Raw genomic sequence first — 20,348 nt, forward strand, 5'->3', positions numbered from 1 at the left:
ATTCTTTCTTCTCAACTCCTCATTCAACAAACTGCTTGTTACTTGACTCATGGTGACAATACCATCTGGTGTAGAATTACTAAGGGAAACCGTTAGTGTTTCTAAACTTTCTAGCAATGAACTGAAAAATAACAATATCTGCAACTCATTATCAAAAGACATTTTCATAGAGGATAACTGGTTAGTAATACTCTGCATTTCATTTAAATGCTCAACAATAGAAATATCATATTTATATTTTAGGTTCACAAGTTTTTTGATTAAAAAAGCTTTGTTATCAATAGTTTTTCTTTCATAAAGACATTCCAATTTTTTCCAAAGTGAATATGCATAACTTTCAGTAGAAACATAGTGAAAAATACTATCATCAAGCCACTATTGAATAAACCAAACTGTTTTTCAATCTAATATCTTTCACTCATCATCTGTCATAGTTATGGGTTTTACACTATCCCCTACAAAGGTCAATACAAATCTTTGCAATACAAGAGATCGTTTTCCTATCATCTAATTTTTTTTTATTTAAACTAATCATGCGAGAAACATTACTGACCCCATGTTCAAATATAAAATTAAATCACTACAACCCTGCTCTGATACTAGTTGATAGGATATAAAGAGAAATAACTTTTGTATATGAACAAATACTAGTAAGCTATAACACACAACAGAAATAAATGGAACCACAATAAAATAAAACACCAAGATATACGTGGAAAATCCCTTCAATGTGAAGGGTAAAAACCACCGGGCAAACTAGAGATAATCCACTGTAAGAATAATGAATATACAAATATCAATATCTTGCCTAAAACCCTAGCAACAATCACAAGAGAATAACTGGGATACAAGGATCACGTTACTGTGCTCAATATCTAAATCTTCCCTAATTCTCCCCAAGTAATCATAGTAAGAATCTACTGTATATTTGATCTAACTGAGATGAGAACACTGTCGAATGATTGAGAACGATATCTCTTCGTTGTCGTTGTTTTCTTCCATTTCTTTCTCTTATTTTTCAATCTTTTTCTCCTTCTTTTTACTACTGAAGAATCACCATGTTGCTATCTTTTCTTGCTATGTTACTGTCCTATTTATGTCTTAAAATATAATCACCACATTCTTCTAATATAAATTAGGATTATATTAACTAAGGAGATGGGTTGTTGATTGTTAATCTATCGATTGCCAACCAAACACTTCCTTGATGCTTAAATTAGTTTGGGGATTGAGATAACAACCAGATGTTAAATGTTAATAGTGGTAAAATCGAAAACTGTAATTAAGTGAGAACTATTTAATGTCCGAATTATTATTTTATCTGTTCATCAAGCAACATATTTGGTCATTATCTAAATCAATAAGAAACAGAAACCAAATGGATGAGATTTAACTAAGAACATGACATTAGCCTCTGCAACATGTTTCTGTAATTTGCTTACAGTATTCCTCTGCTTGCTCTCAAGTATGATGAACAGATGACAATCACCTTTCATCTGTTTTCTATCAACCTAATTTTAATTTGGATGTTTCAAGCAATTAAATTAGGAAGGGATATTGCCATATATATATATATATATATATATATATACCACATCAGCCATAAACTTTTATGGGTGATTCGGCAGGGCAAATGGCGTTCTGGGTAAATCGAGGGAGGCAGTTGAACGGGTCCGGATCCAAGATCCAACTGTATTATACCCGGATCCGTTAGCTCCTCCATTATACGACTATCTTCTTCTAGGTTTTCACACGGGCGGATGCGGCCTCGGATTTTGAGCGGCTTTTTACGCTTCTGCTGACGCCTCGGAGGCCAAAAGCCGTTTCTGTTTGGGTGAATCCCCGGTGGGGGATTAAGGGTGAGGGTTCGGATCGAGAGCGGCGGCGATGAGGGTGAAGAAGCAGAAGCGCCACCGCAAGGTGGTGCGGTTCTACTCGGCGTGCTTCGGGTTCCGGGAGCCCTACAAGGTGCTCTGCGACGGCACCTTCATCCACCACCTCCTCCACCACCGCCTTACCCCGGCCGACGACGTCATCTCCCACCTACTCGGCGCTCGCGCCCTCCTCTTCACCACCAGGTCCCTCCCTCTTCCCGTATTTCTTCTTTTCGTCCTCTATGTCGACAGAGTGTTAACTCTGTGCGCTTCTTTTGTTTCTACGCAGATGCATAATTGGAGAGCTCAGAAGCCTTGGGGAGTCCCATTCCGAGGCCCTTGAGGCCGCCCAGCAGCTCTTCACGGCGAGGTTTCTGTCCTTTGATCTCATCGACTTGCTATCTTGCTAAAGATACGATCCTTTTGCTTTCGGAATCTCATTACTGACATAAAGATTGCTACTTTGGGGGCGTTTTAGGTGCGACCATGAGAAGAGGGTCGGTGCTACGGCGTGTGTTGAGTCGGTAATCGGAGAGACGAACTCTGAGCATTTCTTTGTCGCCACTCAAGATGCAGATATGCGTAGAAAGTTTCGGGAGGTGGGTTTTGTTTATTCTTTGGTCTCTTATATTCATGATTGACCATTGCTTTTCAGGCTGCTGAATTACCTGTTGGAAATTGTCATCAATTTCCTTTTTCTACATTGGTGTAGAATACTCCATTATTGCAATAAGGTGGATATTATTTACGGATTGATGGCCTGACATGGCAACGCTGCTTAGCTGAACATTCATTGATATAAGCTCTTTGGAATTTGTGTAGAGAAAAGAAATTTACATAAATTGATACGGCTCAAGCAAACCTGAATTATATTGTGGTGTTCCGTTTGAATGGACTTCAATATGTAAAAAGATGCAACTACAGACTCAAAAACAATTGTGCACATATCTAAGATAATACAATTCAATTTTATGGTTTATAGTTTCTGTATGCATTCATATTTAATTTATTTTTTTTGTTTAATGTTTTCGTTCGAATTATTGTTTCTTTTCAGATTTTTCTTGCTGGTTGCTTGAGTAGGATGTCTAATTATTTTTTAGATTTCTTTATTGCAATAACTCAATCTTTTGCTGGAATACAGGTTCCTGGTGTTCCTGTGATATATGGTCTTAGAAATTCCTTGTTCATCGAACAACCCTCTGCACAGCAGCGACAGTATGCCAAGTCCACCGAGGAAAAGCGCTTGCATATGGGCGAATCAGAATATCTGAAGCTGTATAAGAGTGATTTGAAGGGCGTAATAACAAATGATTCTACTAACCGATTAACAGAGGGCACACAGCTTACAAGAAATATTATCACTACAAAAAGAATGCTAGGTGTTGCAGAGAAAAGTAAATTTAAGAGAAAGAGGGCAAAGGTACAATTTTCTGATCTTCAGTTCAGTGTTCTGACATCAGTAACCAGTGATGCGGGTTCTCTCTTTCTCGAATACTTAGCACATAGTGAATGAACCCGTTCATCATGTTTATTTTTATTGTTCTATGCATCAATAGAATGCTTTTTCCAAACCATATCCTGATTTAATGTCCATTTATTGGACATGATGTTGTTTATCGTGTTTATATATCCTATGCAGCAGTTTATTTGGTCATGTTTATAATTGGGCACTTGTTTTTTATGGAAGACCTCATACAATATAATCAAATTTCAATGCTTACATTAAGTTGTCCAACCCAATATTGCCATATTAAGTTGTTTAACCATATCTCACAACTCTTCTACTGCGAATGTCTGCATAACATGTAAAATCGTCTCTAGTATTGCCTTGATCCTTAACTATTCTCTTCATGTTTGATAAAGGGAAAATTAGCATAGCCTTGCTCCTGAAGCATCTATTTTTACAAGGAGCCCCTTTGGCCCTAATCTTATGTCTATATGCTCCAACCTGGGATACCTTTTTGCTGCAAGTATTAAATGCTACACATATATTATTGCTATAAGTTGAAAAGAGAACATTAGGTGCTTAACTAATGATACATCAAATTACAATTGTGTACCAAACTTTTAGACTCTACATAAAGTTTCTTATAGATAATGTTGGAACAAGAATCTTATTATAAGGTAGTGTATAATTTTTAAATATCCTGTCAATCATGTTTGGAATCTAACTCATACTTAAAATGTGACTTCATGTTGAGTCATTTTGGCATTAGCAATAGCACGAGATCCTTGCTTATCAAATTCTTGGTTTCTAAGGGTGCTTGTGTTCAGTGCAAAACAATATGGCTATGAAAAAATTACATTAGTCAACTATGTAAGGTATTTTCTTGAAATACCAATGTATTCAATTCTGGCAAATTTCACTTCTAATCAATCACCTCTGCTGATTGATCTCGTACAGGGACCAAATCCACTCTCATGTAAGAAGAAAAAGAAAGATGATACTTCAGCTCCCCAGAATCAGGTGAATTTGGTAATATAGGTGATGCTATTCATGAGTGCTTTTCACTTTTGTCTTCTGTATGCAGCTCTTCACCTGAGTAAGTTTCTTTGTCTGTATTTTTTTCTTCTGCTTTTTGGATGGCGGGTTGAATGCAAGAGAGTAACTTATAGTATTATAGACAATTGCATTGTTACCGTCAGAGGCGTTGCCTATTCAAGATCACTTTGAAGATATTCTTTTTCTTTTCTGTTTTTCCTTTTATGGTTATATACCACAAAGATAAGAACAAATACAAAGCTAAAGCTTATATGTTGTTGCATTGTATACTCATTTCTAGCTTGTGATTTACAATTTTTGTACATATTGTAATATTGTTTAATAGGAAAAGACCGAGTGATTATTATCCTTTTTGATATAATCAGTCTATTTACAGATAAGAATATATGGTCAGCTTCTGGTATCTAACCTTCAAGTCCTAGTTGCATTCTGAAGGTTGTCTATTAGATCACGTATGGTGGTTCCATTCTTTAAGCCTTTTAACTTATGATGATTCTGATGGTTTTATTAGCTGGCTCCTTGAATTATTTTGGGAGTTGAATTTGGCTAAGACTTGTTGAATTACATAGAAATGTAGCTACTGCTGAGCTATGTAGCATTATTATTGCACGCATTATATGCTTCCATGAAAACCACAGGTGGTCAATCTTATCCATCAAGCAGACCCACATGAAAGTTTCATGTGGGTAGGGCTGAAGTAATACAAGATAAAGGGGTTGTGAGCATCATAATTTTCTAGTTGTATTTCTTTTTCTTGACTACATTTATGTGCTTTATGTTTTCTTCCTTATATAAGTGGCTCGATGATATTATCTTCTTGTTTCTTTTACCTTGCCATTAACATCTGAGGTTTTTAATTTGGTTATGAAGAGCAAGGAGATGTGCATATTGCCATGTACAATTCATGGATTTTGTGTAGACATGTACCAAAAGGGCCATATGATTCTCTCTTTGGTTTCGGTCAATGATTTTTTATGCTCTTATATACTTGGATGTTCATATGAGCAACAATATGGATAGGCATGAAAAATAGAAGAAATCAATTTATCTGGGAAATGCCATCTTGACTGCAATTTCCTTGTTTCCTTTTCTTTGCTGTTTCTTTCTTGGCAGTTGATGTGGCCGATCTGCACTTTATTGCATGTCCACCTCTAGGTATCTGATACAGTATATTCCATTGCAGGATGGTGTGGATTCTGGTGCTACAAAGAAGAAGATTAGAAAAAGAAAGAGGGCTAAAGAGATAGGCAGCTAGAAGAGTTTGCATGGTGAAGCAGAAAAAGAAGAGTTTCTGGCCCTTGAGGTCACTACCTGCTCCCGATGAAGTTATATTGAACTTGGAACCTGGTGGAGACTTGTGAACTGACTATTAATGACCATGGAGCGTTAAACCTGGCTGCTATCAACAAGTTTTGATCTCAGTTTCTTATGGAAAATGTGCGATGATTAAATGTCAGTTTTGAGTGTATTTTTGATGGTTTTCTTCTCGTGTTTTCTTTAGAAGGATGATCGATTCTATTGTTATTTTGAACAAGAATAGTTCATCGCCAGATTTAATGAATTCTTTGCATGGAGTACATCCAGTTGTTCGATGGGCTAAAGGATAATATGTATAGAAATAGAATACTGACCATAGTTAATTAGGAGGATAATATGTAATTATTCCTCGATATCTGCACGTCAATTACTGGGAAATATGTTTTGTTGTGCTAATTAGCCCGGAGTTGGACTCGACCAAGACGTACACGTGCCATCCGGAGAGCCCTCCGGTCACGTGCATCCCACGTCCCCACTTTTTGGCCCACCCCACCGAACCGACGCACATGACGCCCATCATCATCCATCTGGCCACGCCTCATCAGCTGTCAACCCTCCAACAGCTTCTTCTTTTCCATAACACCGTCCAAGCTGTGGATCCCAGCAATCTCCTCCAATAACTCGAGGCACAACCCTCAGCACTCGGTGGAAGCTGCCTCAACCCAACAGCCCAACCCTCCACCCAAAATCTATCCGCCGAAGAAATCTAACGCTCGAGGTTTCATTGGACGACCGGGCGATCGTTTGCGTACTACCTTATCCCTCGACTGCTCTTTTTTCCTTTCGTCGTTGGGCAGTATAAATTCCTCCTCCATCTCCTCGTTCTAATCAGAACCACATCAACTGGTTTTAGCTTACTCTTCGATGGCTCTGCAGGCGTCCTTCCTTCCATCAGCTCTCTCTGCCCGGAAAGAGGTCAGCATCCCTCTCATTTACTGCCTTCATCCCTGCGTGCAATTTGAGGCTCAGCTCGGTGAGTTTGGTGCAGGGGAAGGTGGCCTGCACAGTCAAGGAATCTGCATTCCTCGGGTCTTCCATCTTGGAGCATCACAAGTCTCAGTTCAACGCTCCAGTTCTTCGTGCTAAGGTAGTCGATCCCATGTTAACCTGAGCAAATCTGAGAAGGATATCGATCGATCAGCAGATCCTAATTGTGAGAACTTGCAGAGAGAGTCGAATCATTCAGTTGGAGTAGTGAAAGCCCAGACCACAGCGGTTGCAGCTCCAGGGCTCAACCAATCCGCCGTGCACGGGAAGAAGGTGCTGCGGAAGGGCGTGGTGGTAATCACCGGCGCCTCCTCGGGACTCGGCCTCGCCGCTGCCAAGGCTCTCGCCGAGACCGAGAAATGGCACGTTGTCATGGCCTGCAGGGACTTCCTCAAGGCCGAGAAGGCCGCGCAATCGGCCGGCATGGCCAAGGAGAACTACTCCATCATGCACCTGGACCTCGCATCGCTCGACAGCGTGCGGCAGTTCGTCCATGCCTTCCGGCAGTCCGGGAGGCCCCTCGACGTGCTCGTGTGCAATGCGGCGATCTACCGGCCCACCGCCCGCACGCCGACGTACACGGCCGACGGGTACGAGATGAGCGTCGGCGTCAACCACCTTGGGCATTTCCTGCTGGCCAACATGCTTCTCGAGGACCTGAAGAAATCCGATTACCCTTCTCGTCGCCTCATCATCCTCGGCTCGATCACAGGTACTTGTGCACGCCACCCTCGACCAGCAGCTGCAATTTAGAGGACCTGACCGCAGCATCTGCGAAACCCGTTCAGGGAACACCAACACATTGGCCGGGAATGTGCCGCCAAAGGCCGGACTGGGAGACCTGCGGGGGCTCGCGGGCGGACTCGACGGCCGCAACAGCTCCGCCATGATCGACGGAGGCGCGTTCGACGGGGCGAAGGCGTACAAGGACAGCAAGATCTGCAACATGCTCACGATGCAGGAATTGCACAGGAGGTTCCACGAGGACACCGGCATCACATTCGCGTCGCTCTACCCGGGCTGCATCGCCACCACCGGCCTCTTCAGAGAACACATCCCCCTGTTCCGGCTCCTCTTCCCTCCTTTCCAGAAGTTCATCACGAAGGGCTTCGTCTCCGAGGACGAATCAGGGCAAAGGCTCGCACAGGTACAGATCCCAAGGCAGCGATCGATCAATGAAACGCAAACTCTTACAATTGTTCTTCGATTCCTGCAGGTCGTGGGCGATCCGAGCTTGTTGAAGTCTGGAGTGTACTGGAGCTGGAACAATAACTCAGCGAGCTTTGAGAACCAGCTATCCGAGGAAGCTAGTGATGCTGTGAAAGCCCAGAAGCTGTGGGAGATCAGTGAGAAGCTGGTTGGGTTGGCTTAATGTGATTCCCCTATGTCATGGCTCTTCTGTATTACGGAATTTGGCATCTCATCTACTGGTTAGCGTGCACACAGCTGCATTCATGGCGCTGTAAACAGAGCGTTGTTGTACAAGTTTAGTCTGCAATAAATACAGCAACAAGCTAATGCTCTGCTGATCTAGTCAAACTCGGCTCTCTCTTCCGAATCGGTGTGCAGTCAACGACACTGTCTTCATCTGAACTAGAACAAGCAGATGATATCAGTGTGGATCTCTCGAGTACCTTTTGATTGGCTTCACCAGCAACAGGAACTTGGACATTAGCAGAGAAGGCCAGCAACAGCTTCGCCTGGCTCATTAGGGCACGACCTGTTCGCAGAAGAAGAGTTCCATGTCAAAGGAAGGCTGCAGAACCAATGGCAGACGTCCACGTCACCTGGATAGGAAAAGAACGAGGCCAACTCATGACGACCACGATGCTCATAACGAACGCTGTCGGAACTGCTCCCGACTCAAATGTGGGCCCCACGGAAACTGACCAGTGACCAGAATGGTAGGTAATTGAGTCGGTGTTAGTATGACTTGGAAAATGAAAATATCTAAATAGCAGCGGGAACCGGAAGTCAATATCCTCGATTGCCGGCTGCGCTGGTCTTGGTCGCTCTCTTACGGGGGAGAAGTCCAAATCGCGTGAGAAATTTCCTTCCTCCCCGAAGAGCTTTTCCCTATTTGCGATCTCTTGTTCTTCCTCTTCCCGGCACTTCGAAACCTGAGAGCTGAGAGGCAGAGAAAGAGAGAGAAGAGTGATGGCTTTGGACGATGACAAGGCGATTGGCGACGGGACTGGGAATGGGAAGGGAGTCTCGATGCTTCCCGGCCTCGGAGGCAAGGGGAGGTACGGGCGGATCGACGCCGACCTCAGCGACGACGGACCCAGGCGGGGAATCGAAAGCAACAGATATATCTTCGCTTGTGCGATCTTTGCTTCTCTAAATTCCGTCCTCCTCGGTTACGGTGAGAGAAAAGCTCCTCCTTTATTGCCACCCCTTGCTCTTAAAGATCCGATTTGGATTCTGTTCTCGAGTAGTTTCTTGAAGGTCGAAGTGAGGATGGTCATGAAGGTCTCTGAACCCGCCATTTTAGAAGGGGCAGGGGGCGGGGGCGCCGACACTGCAACTTAGGTCATAAGACCGCAAAGTCATCCTAGGTCACAGGTTGAATGCAATACCCAATAAGAATGTCCAAATCGACGGTACCTGAAGGGAAATGCAATCTGGGAAAGATTTGGCTTCCCACAATAAGAGAGAGATGCGCTATAATCCAAGTCAAGGGAAGGTGGCCGTGACATTCTGTTCTTTAGATGATAGTATAGGAAGGAAATATATCAATATGACTAGCAGATTTATTAGGGAATTCAAAAATACATTATATCTTAGAGGCTAATGCAGTAGATGCTGGACAAGTTTAATCCTTCAATATCTTATTTTTCTAGACATGTATAAGGGATCCAAAACTTACCTCCTGTAATTGTGGCCTATATACTGCAGATGTTGGTGTTATGAGCGGATGCATTATTTTCATTCAGAAGGATTTGCATATAACCGAAGTTCAGCAAGAAGTCTTAGTTGGGTGTTTGAGCATTCTTTCACTTGTGGGTAGTTTAGCAGCTGGAAGAACCTCAGATGCAATTGGCCGGAAATGGACCATTGGTTTAGCTGCAATTATTTTCCAAACTGGTGCTGCTATAATGGCTTTTGCACCATCTTTTCAAGTGCTGATTTTAGGCAGGCTTCTGGCTGGAGTTGGAATAGGATTTGGGGTCATGATTGCACCTGTTTATATTGCAGAGATATCTCCGACTGTTTCTCGAGGATCATTCACCTCTTTCCCTGAGATTTTTATAAATCTTGGAATTCTTCTTGGATACATCTCAAACTATGTTTTCTCTGGTCTTTCTGAACACATAAGCTGGAGGATAATGCTTGGTATTGGGATTCTTCCATCTGTTTTCATTGGATTTGCCTTGCTTGTGATCCCCGAATCTCCTAGGTGGTTGGTTATGCAGAACAGGCTAGAAGAGGCAAGATCGGTGTTAATGAGGATTAATGAGAATGAGAAAGAAGTCGAGAATCGATTGCGCGAAATAGAGGAAGCTGCTGGTGTGGTGGAGGGAGAGAAGTATGTGGAAAAAGCTGTGTGGCGGGAGTTCCTGTGGCCTTCCCCCACATTGCGTAGGATGCTGATTATTGGGATTGGCATACAGTGTTTTCAGCAAATCAGTGGCATTGATGCAACTGTATATTACAGTCCAACCATATTCAGAGATGCAGGAATCAAGTCTGACAGCAAACTTCTTGCTGCAACTGTTGCTGTTGGCATCGCTAAAACTACATTTATCTTAGTTGCAATCCTTCTAATTGACAGAGTTGGTAGAAAGCCTTTGTTATATGTTAGCACAATTGGCATGACTGTTTGCCTGTTTTGTTTGGGCCTGGCTCTTTCATTGCTTGGAAATAATCTGGTTTACCCAAGAGTGGGAATTTTGGTAGCAATATTGTCTGTATGTGGAAATGTAGCTTTTTTTTCAGTTGGAATCGGCCCCATTTGTTGGGTATTGAGTTCAGAAATCTTCCCTCAGAGGCTGCGTGCCCAGGCAGTTGCATTAGGAACTGTAGGAAATAGAGTGAGCAGTGGCCTGATTACTATGTCCTTCCTATCCATGTGCCGTGCCATTACTGTGGCAGGAACCTTCTTCATTTTTTCAGCAATTTCAGCTATGTCTGTGATATTTATAAACATGTATGTTCCCGAAACCAAAGGCAAGTCTCTGGAGCAGATTGAAATGTTAATTGATACTAGAAGGGAATGGCAGCCAATTGAGGTTGAACTTGGTGATGCGGAGCATTTGGTGCAAAAGGATTAGACTGGCCTGCACTATTGCAGTTATGTTTCACTCTGGGCTGTCATTCTTCTTCCAAGAAAATTTGGGCTACTCTACGCATTGTTTGTGGCTCTATAACTTATTACGTGAATCTTACTTCCAATATTCATTTTGCTGCTAGATTTCCGGCAGGTTTTTCTGTATAAAGGGATTTTATCCAATTGGAAGAGTCATCCTCTTTGGTTACACTTGCTGTAAAGCTTTGTTGTATCACTGGTTTGTAACATTGGTTACAGTTGTGTAACTTATATCAGAAACAAATCAGGTACTGTTGAAAGCTTTGTTGGATACTTCCATATACTCCTCAAGATCCATGACTTAGAAAATTTAAAGAAGAAACTATGTTGTGATGACATTCACTTTTTCTTTTCTCAAAGAAAATCATTTGCTGGTCAAAATCGAAACAATTTGCTTTGAGCTTTTAAGATTATTCTTCTGATGGATTCTTATCTGTGTTCTTATCTGGGTTTGAAATTACCTGGACAGGTTCATCAAGTATTAACACAGTGTTATTAGGATGAATGTTGGGCTCTCCAAAAGACAGTTTGCTTCTATAGTACTCTGCACATTGTAAATTAAGAACTTGTTGGATGACATGTAATGAATATTTTATCAGAAGGTAACCTGGACTCAAAGTTTCTTTTTTCTGTGGTGGATGTGCTGAGGTGTTTATGATGCAGGTAATATTTCCAATTTTCCTTTTTTTTTTCTTTTAACAGCTGAGTTTTTAGAAGTGCCAAAGCTGGTCTATTCATGATTTCAATCACCGCTAGTAGTCTTACAACATCCTAATGGATCTGAAATCATTTAATGGATTCTTTTTTCATATCCTGCACAATATACTCATATTCCATAAAATCTTAGCAGTCAATCATGTTTTATGTTTTTAGAGAGTACATTGTGCTTTGTGTCCAAAACATGACATATATCTCTTTCTATATATTCCATATAATCTTGGCTTGATTACTCATGATGAGCTTGAAATATGAAGGCAATAATGATGAATTGATGGCCAAACATAATGAGAGATGGGATTCTACTCTCATCAAAGCTTGGAAATGGCTTCATGAACAAATATTAGTATAAATTGATGCAGTAATTAAATTGTTTGGTCGAATTATCAAGAAATATTTTCAAACATGAATGAGAATCCTTTATTAATAGTGCCCATCCAACTGTCATTCATCCGAGTCCAACAATAATTTTGACTCTAAATAACACAGTAACAATGTCTTATTGATCCACAAATCAAGTCTTCTCATGCAGTTGAATTAACTATTTTTTTCCTCAAGTTTATAGCTGAAACCAATGTCGATAATTGAGTCGAATGAATATGTCGATCATAGTTGGGTAAACCCGACTTAGTTCAAATCCATGTGGGCTAAAATCTTTTGGGTACGATCGAGAAGAGTTCGAATGTTTTATCTTCGAAACCTTATTTAATATATTTTTTTCAAATAATTAACTTAGGTGATAAAAATCTTCACTATTGATAATAAGATTTTAAGATGAAATCTCGTTTATCATTACAGAAAAAAAATAATATTTCGAAATCTCATTTATCATTGATCCGAGTTAGACTAAGCCTTAATTCTGGCTCGATTCGGGTTTGGTTCATCAACCAAAATTGGTGCACACTACAACCGAACCGATCGAACCGAACCAAATTACATCCGTTGGGTCTCTTTGTGTCCATATAGAGTCTCAGCTGTCGATGAAACGTGACTCTGTGTTACATCTACCGATAGACGACCCGCGACAACCCTCGTTAGGGCTTTCTGCTCCAAGTCTTTCCGCTTCGGCTCCAATTCCCGCTGCGCTCCGCCGTCCGTGGTTCGATCAGCGCCTCAATGGCGGGCAAGAAGCGGAAGGAGAAGCCGGGGCCGCCGCAGCACCGCGTGGCCCTCGACGCAGTCGACTCCGTGGTCTCCAAGAAGCGCGCCCGGCCACCGAAGCACCACCAATCCGGAGACGAGGTACAAGCCTCGCTCTCTGTCCCCTCTCTGACTGTTTCTTGCCTTCTAACTCTGATAAAGACGAGTCCTTTGCCCTTTCGCAGTTGATCTCATCGGACCTAAGCTCGAAAATTCTGAAGGAAGCTATCAATCAGCAGAAGGAGATACTCCAGGAAGCTGAGGAAGAGAACCGCACTCCCTTCTCCGCCGTGTCGGTCGATCCGTCCGTTGCTTCGGATAGCGACGCTGAAGACGCCGGTGCATTCGACGACTTCTCTGAGACCCAGAGTCAGTATGACGTCGACGAAGTGAGTTGTTTCTGTCCAGTCTTTTTTGCATTGCTTTCTTTTTCTTGTATTGGCGATTGTATAGAGTTGGAGATTTGTGTTCTGTTAAGGTGGAGATTGACGAGGAGGACGAGAAGCTCTTGGCAGCATTTATGTCTACTAAGACAGGTCCACAGCCCACACTGGCGGATATCATCATTCAAAGGATTAAAGAGAAGGAAGCGGAGGTCACTTCTGGTTGGTGTATTCTCCTTTGTGTTTCCTCTCTTGTTAGTTGTATAAAGTATCTGAGACTTCTTATTAGTGGTTGTTTAGAAATATGAAAAATTTCTGAATCGTATCAAAACCAAAATTTGATGCTATGCTACTCAGAAAGGAAGACTGGAATAAAGTTTGAAAAAAAAGAATGCATTACTGTTCTGCCAAATTGTAGCTGAGATTTAATATCCAAGTTTAGTCCCTAATGTATTCTTCCTTCATTTTCTGATGTGATACTCTTGACTCAAATTGTGAACATGTACTTTCTTTTGCCATCTTGCATTGTTTTTTTTTTTAACTACGTGGCTGATGTAGTCTCTCTTAGATGGCTTCATGTGGCTTGGTAAAGAATTTGTTGCTCTGGAACTTTCCCAGAATTTTATAGTGCCTATTTGATCTTCCAGAACTTTGTACAAACTCTAGATATTTGTCCCATTTGCCATTTTGTCTCTCTTAGAAATCAAACCATTTGTGGCATTTCACTTTGGATCTCAGTAATGCCCACTTAATCTTGGATGTTGCTTATGTGCTCCATTGTTCCTCAAGAAATATTACCAGTGCGGCCGGTATTCAAGGGCTTCAACAGAATTTCAAAGATACAAATATAATAATTATAGAGGCTGTTCAGGTGGATATTCTCAAGTATAAGACTGCAGTGCGAGAAAACTGCAGATCTAGTAATATGCTTACTTTTTTGTGTCTTAGGGGAATAAATTAACATCAACCATATATGAATACAGCATATGACCCATTACATCCACAAATACAAATTATAATCATATTTGACTTGATCTCATTCTAATTGGTCTCAACTTGAGTTGATGTATAAGCAAGTTGGCCTACATCATAACAGTGTATACCATGTCATTTCCTTATTCCGAGGAACCTCTTTGCTGCAACCAAGAATGATAAATGTAATTATTAGTTGGTTGCCTTAGAAATTGCTAGCTTATTTGGTGTTTAATTTTTCCTACCATCTTGGTGTGTCTTTATTGGACATCTCAGTTAAATTAACATTTTAAAACTAAAATATTTCTTACATTTCAATATAAAAACTGTAAGATTATTGAAGTACTAGTGAACATTTAATCTGCAACTCCATGTGAGTGTTTGTGGCATGGTATCCTCGTTGACATTTTGTCTTGGTAAGTTGGTCTATTATAGGCCAGGATAAGGTTAACTGTTTTTCTGGATGTGCCTGCTGTAGCTGGCAGAATATTGGCCTTGTCCCACACACAAATGAAAAAGTGCGATGGATCTATACTAATTCATTCTGGGTACATTCTGGGTAAGTATCATGGACTGAACGAGATCAACCTGGAAAAACAGTCATAAAGTGTACCACCTTCTATTGTTGATGTTGGCAGTATCTTGCCTCTCTCTCTCTCTCTCTTTTATTTATTTATATATATATATATATATATAATTCATATATCTCTACCTTAATGCTGCTTGATAGATGTTATCAATTATTTACTCATCGTATAGACTAAATTGATTGTGTTCAAGTGATATGTAAGATCCAGTGGATGTATTTACTGTTATGTCCCTGTTACATCCAATAGATGGCTTTCTTTCTTGTGTTATTTGTATGATCTTAAATTATTTTGATGACAATCTAATATCCTTTTTTACTGGCTATGTTTTTTCACAGAACGACCTCTTCCTAAATTGGATAGTAACATCATTGATCTGTACAAGGGGTACATTACACTCTTTTCTTTTTTTTTTCCTTCTTCCTGTATGTTATGTGATATGATGAATGTATGATGTTTCATTTTGCACAGGGTGGGCAAGCTGCTCAGTAGGTATACCAATGGGAAAATTCCAAAGGCTTTTAAACACATTCCGGCCATTGAACTCTGGGAGGATGTATTATATCTAACAGAGCCAGAAAATTGGTCTCCAAATGCAATGTTTCAGGCAACTAAAATATTCTCATCAAACTTGAGTGTGAAAAAAGCCCAACGCTTTTACACTCTTGTTTTACTCCCACGAGTTAGGGAGGATATCAGAAAGAATAAGCGACTACATTTTGCTCTGTATCAAGCACTTAAAAAATCCCTCTATAAGCCAGCTGCCTTCTTCAAGGGTGTTCTATTACCACTTTGTCAGGTACACCTTTGGTTGAACACATATGATATGATCTATACTATTAGGTTTGTCCTTGTCTCAACTTATAGAGCTACTGATTTCTTAAAGCTAAACTAATTGAATGAGTATGATACATGCATCAAGATATTTATCCCTCTGATATGCTATCTGGGGTTGACTTGTTGTTTTAACTTTTAGCATTAATCTTGTAAGAATATTGTGATCATCTTGATGACATTTCGTGACCAGGAAGCAAGACATGTTTAATTGTTGGATATGTTGGCTTTAATTATTTTCAAATATAATCTGTTGTCTTTAAATCAATTGTTATGTTGGTAAGTTCTCTATTGGTCTTTAATTCTGGCTAATTGTCATTACTGATCTGCTAGCTTTATATGAATACATCTATAGGTTGATTTCTGGAAAATGTTAATTCTTAACAGAAGTTTAGCATGTTGTGAAGGTTCTGTGTTATAGTTATAAAAACTCTCACATCTTCTTATGGCTAGTTGAATAATCATCAAGTCATTCAATTTTCCCTAGAATTTATATCTGGCCTTTGGGCTTTAGATAAGAAGAAGAATTTTATTAAGTTGCTCTTTGGTTATAAAACATTGTATATTTGCTTATTGTCAGTCGGGCACGTGCACTCTTAGAGAAGCTGTTATCATTGGAAGCATAATTCAGAAAGTATCCATTCCGCCCCTTCATTCAAGGTAAAGTGCTACAATTCAAGAATTTGGTCATTTATAGTGTAGCTGTCAGCTAGTTGGTTTTCTTAATTGACCAAGTTTATGTACTTACAAATCCATCATTGTTTACAGTGCAGCTCTCATGAAGCTGGCAGAGCTAGAATACTGTGGAACAACTAGGTAAAATTATTCTAATCATGCTACATTTTCTCTAGTTTACTTTTTGGGCAGTAGCAAATATTAGTTTTGCCATTTGAAATTGGATATCACTGTTTTATTAATCACGATTCTGATATTTTGTTATTTACTATACATGATATCTGTTGACATCTATGTTTAAGCTGTATATCTTATACCTCCTGAATACATGTTAAATTACCTAGCACAAGACACTAAAGGTGAACTTAAAATACAATGTAATATCTAACTTATACTTCATTTGTGTTTGGTCCTAATGCAATTTAATTTGGTTTTTACAAGATAATTTTGAAATCCTATATTGACTATAGGTTAATATATCTTTTTGTGGATTAATATACAAGTGCAATGGTTATAAAACAGTATTCTTTCTTACTATTTTCTTGATGTTGAAATCTTTGTTGAAGCTTTAATAAATCTTGCTTCTGAGATGCCAATTTTTTATTTTTGTGGTATGTTATTTGAGAAGTTTTGATGGTGAAATTATCAAGTCACCTTTATAGCAAACCTGGTCGATTTGTTATCATCCATAAGACAATATGCTAACGAAAAAAAGTCTCATTGTTGTTTATGTGCGCTGTTGCAAACTTGGTGCATAGCTTTGTTGTAAACAGTGTCATATCTGTTTAAATATAGTTTACACAAGTGCTTTAGAGGAGAGTCACTCCGTAGAATATGCTTGTATTTTCAGAATATTAAAAATTAAGTCCACCTTTATTTCTCTGAGGGATGTGATATTGTTCTGGTTAACTGCATTGAACTAGCTTTTATATAAAACAAGGACATTTCGAAGACGTATGATTTTTTTTTTCTTTGTCAATGAAGTGATTGGTGGGCCACTTTGTTCTTCTATAGCTATTTTTTTGAAGGTATTTTGTCTTCATGTTCTCCTTGGCCGATCAGTCCTTGGTAACAATCTTAAAAGTTAAAACAACAGATAAACTAGGATTTCGACCTTAAAACAGCCTTTGGGCTAATAGATTCATGTTAAATGTACTTTTATCTAGGATCATTGTTTATTATGAAAATACTTAACTGAACTTCAGTCTCTTTGAGGAACTTTATGATGAGCTTTTAAAATCCTCAACGGCAACAAATAGCTAAGGTACAGGCCTTGTCGAAATACCGAAAGGCTTTGGCAAATTTTGATGCATTATACATGTGAGCTAATTATAAACTCGTTATTTAGTTGGAGACTTGGAGCAAGATCAATTGTTCTGCAAATCTCATGGAGTCTAACGGACACAGACTATTAGCTTGCTCCAGTGAACATGAAGCATGTGGCTCAAATATGTTTATTGATTTAAGTTGCCTATATACGTAGATGGATTATTGGCACAGTTATCTGCAGTAGAGCATTGATGTTGGCTATCATTTAATTTGTTGCAGTTATTTTATCAAGCTATTTCTAGATAAGAAGTATGCATTGCCATATCGAGTGCTTGATGCAGTAGTTGCCCATTTCATGAGGTTCCTTGAGGATACAAGAATCATGCCTGTTATATGGCACCAATCACTTCTTGCATTTGTTCAAAGGTAACTTCTTTAACCTGTACTGGCAAATAACCAAATTATGTTATGTAGGACATGCTCTAGTAATGTGGTATTTTTTCTTAGAAATCACATTTGGTTTCTTTGGTATTGGTTGTATCCTGCATCTTTTGTTACTCATTGCTTTTAGGTATTCTCTGGTTGTTGACTTGCATTCCAGTGTAGTACGCTGCTTCTGCCAGAAACATAAATTATGTAATCAATCCTGCTATTTGTGTTTAGAGTAAGCTTCATTGGTGATGATCAGCACGAGGTCATTAGGCCATTTGTATTAACATCTGATGCATTCCATCTCTGTTTAAGCTGCACAACTGGTACATCATATTAGATACTAAACCAACTGAAGTAAATTTTCTTTCTGTGTATCGATCGAAGTTTCAATTATATGGACATTTTGCATCATATATAGGTCCCAAGATATAGTATACGATGGTATGCATTAGACCTTGCATTTTCTGTTAGGATTATACTCATACAAAAGCAGGTGAGTGACAGTTGTTGGGTCAAAAGCAGAATTGTCTGTTTGAGAGAGGGTACTGATAATATAGGACGGTGATGGGTTTGCCATCATGCTTGTACCTATTCAAACCCATGTCCAAATGGATTCTTGGAGAACTTGTTTTGCATAGTTTTGTCCCACCTACATGGTCCAGATCCAACTTGTAGGATTTCCAAAAGGCTAGTAGAGGTACCATTGCAAGAACTTAGATATACCACAAGCAACTAAAGCTCTTAGTTTGTTGTAATCAGTATTACCGATGCATTTATAAGTGAGGTTGATACTTATAACAGGTACAAGAATGAACTGAACAAGGAGCAGAAGGATGATCTTCACCGTTTAATACAATACCAGAAGCATCATTTGGTATGAAATAAACACTTGTTACAGTTTCAAATGCCTTGAACAATTTTGAAGCATCTACTGATTTGTTTTATTTTAATGTTTGCTTAGGTTACTCCTGAAATCCGTAGAGAACTGAAGAATAGCCGAAATCGTGGGGAGGAGGATGATCGTATGTCTATATATATCCTTTGCCAGTTTCCTTGTGTTAAAATCTAGTTGGTAGCTTTGTAACCAATATTTCAAATTGCACGTATTCTATTCTAATTTATTAGTTACTTGAGCAATTTATTAGTTGCAGATTAGGCTTGCCATACAGAACTTAACATTTCATTTGGGGTTATAATTTATAAACTGATAACTATTGAGATGTTTTTTGGCAGCATCTACAGCAGTGGTTTCCTTTTTGGATTACAGCATAGTATATAACAGTTGCACTCTCCATTTTTTGAGTTTTATTTCTTTGGTTTTGAATTACGATCTGTTTAAACTAGTTTTGAGATATATTGTACTATTGTTTTCTTGACTAGCCTTACGTGCACCATTTTCTGTGATCAATAAACCAATCGAGGAAGATAGATGGGATTTTCCAGAAGTTCCAATGGAGGAGGATTAGGTAATTTGGTCTTCTCTTACCCATCATTTTGAATTTGTTTTTTGAATTTATTTGTTGCTTTCTGATACAGATGTTCATTTGATGTATGCGTCCTTGTGCAAGGTTGCAGGTGCTATAAGCTGGGAGGATCTCAACTCATACTTAGCTGCTGCAGTAGAGTTACAGCTCCTTGTCTGCTTGAGTTACAATAGAAGGCCATACACATAGATGAGCAATGTTCTTGGAGTGTTTGTGTGGTCACGCTTGATTCTTTTACAGCATTATAAGTTTTTGATGCTGTGTGCCTTTTCCTCTTTCCCATTTAGAGTGAGATTGTGTTAATGGACCTATTTAAATCCTTAATTTTTGTCATCCATTAATTAATGATCTAAGATTAGCTGAGCTAAACTTGTCTGCCTGCTGGTATCTGTTCTCACAATTGTTCATCACATTCAAAGCTCAACCACTGACCTAACTTATGGATAACCCATGGCTGTTATGCATATTGACTTCCCCAAGGTGACAGTGACCAGGCAGCATCTATCTTAATGTTCAGATGCATTCATGTGCTTGGCAGCAAAATTTTCCATGGATTGATCACAAAGTGCACTGCACCTGTTTGATGATATTACTTGTGGGATTACTTAGATCTTAAACTGAATTGCTTGCGCAACGGCAGTATTTAGTGCCATAGTTGGGTCCTTTCTATTGAATGCAAAACATAGTTTACATGAGCAAATCATAGTTTATCATTCTCTAAATTTAATTGAATGCGATAAATGATAAAAATGCCTTTGGGATGTTCTTTCAGTGTTAGAATTATTCTAAAAATATATCAAAGATAAATATTTGGAGTAAAAGGTAAAATGTTCTTTTCGTGTAATAGAGAGTACTGTTTGCTTTG

General features: G+C 39.4%; 4 protein-coding genes across 8 annotated transcripts; all 4 read left to right on the forward strand.

The window, feature by feature from the left end:
- Window positions 1-1,758: 1,758 nt before the first annotated feature.
- LOC135581827 (uncharacterized) lies at window positions 1,759-5,954 on the forward strand. Of its 3 annotated transcripts, none has more exons than XR_010514878.1 (6): window positions 1,759-2,078; window positions 2,164-2,244; window positions 2,353-2,473; window positions 3,016-3,294; window positions 4,279-4,417; window positions 5,561-5,954. XR_010514878.1 is itself a non-coding variant. In XM_065190837.1 (6 exons), exons 1-6 carry the CDS (start codon window positions 1,888-1,890, stop codon window positions 5,630-5,632), a joined length of 816 nt encoding a protein of 271 aa, XP_065046909.1. In that variant the 5' UTR covers window positions 1,759-1,887; the 3' UTR covers window positions 5,633-5,954. The 3 variants fall into 3 exon arrangements, 2 of the variants coding, with proteins under 2 accessions (XP_065046909.1, XP_065046910.1); XM_065190837.1 differs by having other exon boundaries at window positions 4,279-4,350; XM_065190838.1 differs by having other exon boundaries at window positions 4,279-4,341.
- Window positions 5,955-6,453: 499 nt separating this feature from the next.
- Window positions 6,454-8,220, forward strand: LOC135678253 (protochlorophyllide reductase-like). Its single transcript, XM_065190840.1, has 5 exons — window positions 6,454-6,609; window positions 6,683-6,781; window positions 6,862-7,393; window positions 7,470-7,828; window positions 7,898-8,220. Exons 1-5 carry the CDS (start codon window positions 6,559-6,561, stop codon window positions 8,051-8,053), a joined length of 1,197 nt encoding a protein of 398 aa, XP_065046912.1. The 5' UTR covers window positions 6,454-6,558; the 3' UTR covers window positions 8,054-8,220.
- Window positions 8,221-8,361: 141 nt separating this feature from the next.
- On the forward strand, window positions 8,362-11,620 carry LOC103990663 (probable polyol transporter 4). 2 transcript variants are annotated; one of them, XM_009409876.3, is made up of 2 exons: window positions 8,362-9,046; window positions 9,580-11,620. In XM_009409876.3, exons 1-2 carry the CDS (start codon window positions 8,839-8,841, stop codon window positions 10,953-10,955), a joined length of 1,584 nt encoding a protein of 527 aa, XP_009408151.2. In that variant the 5' UTR covers window positions 8,362-8,838; the 3' UTR covers window positions 10,956-11,620. The 2 variants fall into 2 exon arrangements, with proteins under 2 accessions (XP_009408151.2, XP_065046911.1); XM_065190839.1 differs by having other exon boundaries at window positions 8,362-8,585.
- Window positions 11,621-12,700: 1,080 nt separating this feature from the next.
- On the forward strand, window positions 12,701-19,846 carry LOC135678254 (bystin-like). Of its 2 annotated transcripts, none has more exons than XM_065190842.1 (12): window positions 12,701-12,949; window positions 13,033-13,236; window positions 13,326-13,452; window positions 15,128-15,176; window positions 15,261-15,588; window positions 16,204-16,283; window positions 16,392-16,439; window positions 17,847-17,993; window positions 18,801-18,873; window positions 18,961-19,033; window positions 19,386-19,465; window positions 19,568-19,846. In XM_065190842.1, the coding sequence occupies exons 1-11, from the start codon at window positions 12,824-12,826 to the stop codon at window positions 19,463-19,465; spliced, it is 1,335 nt and encodes a 444-aa protein (XP_065046914.1). In that variant the 5' UTR covers window positions 12,701-12,823; the 3' UTR covers window positions 19,568-19,846. The 2 variants fall into 2 exon arrangements, with proteins under 2 accessions (XP_065046914.1, XP_065046913.1); XM_065190841.1 differs by having other exon boundaries at window positions 19,575-19,846.
- Window positions 19,847-20,348: the final 502 nt, after the last annotated feature.

This window comes from Musa acuminata, chromosome BXJ1-7, assembly GCF_036884655.1.
Source record: "Musa acuminata AAA Group cultivar baxijiao chromosome BXJ1-7, Cavendish_Baxijiao_AAA, whole genome shotgun sequence".
Classification (NCBI taxonomy): Eukaryota; Viridiplantae; Streptophyta; class Magnoliopsida; order Zingiberales; family Musaceae; genus Musa; species Musa acuminata.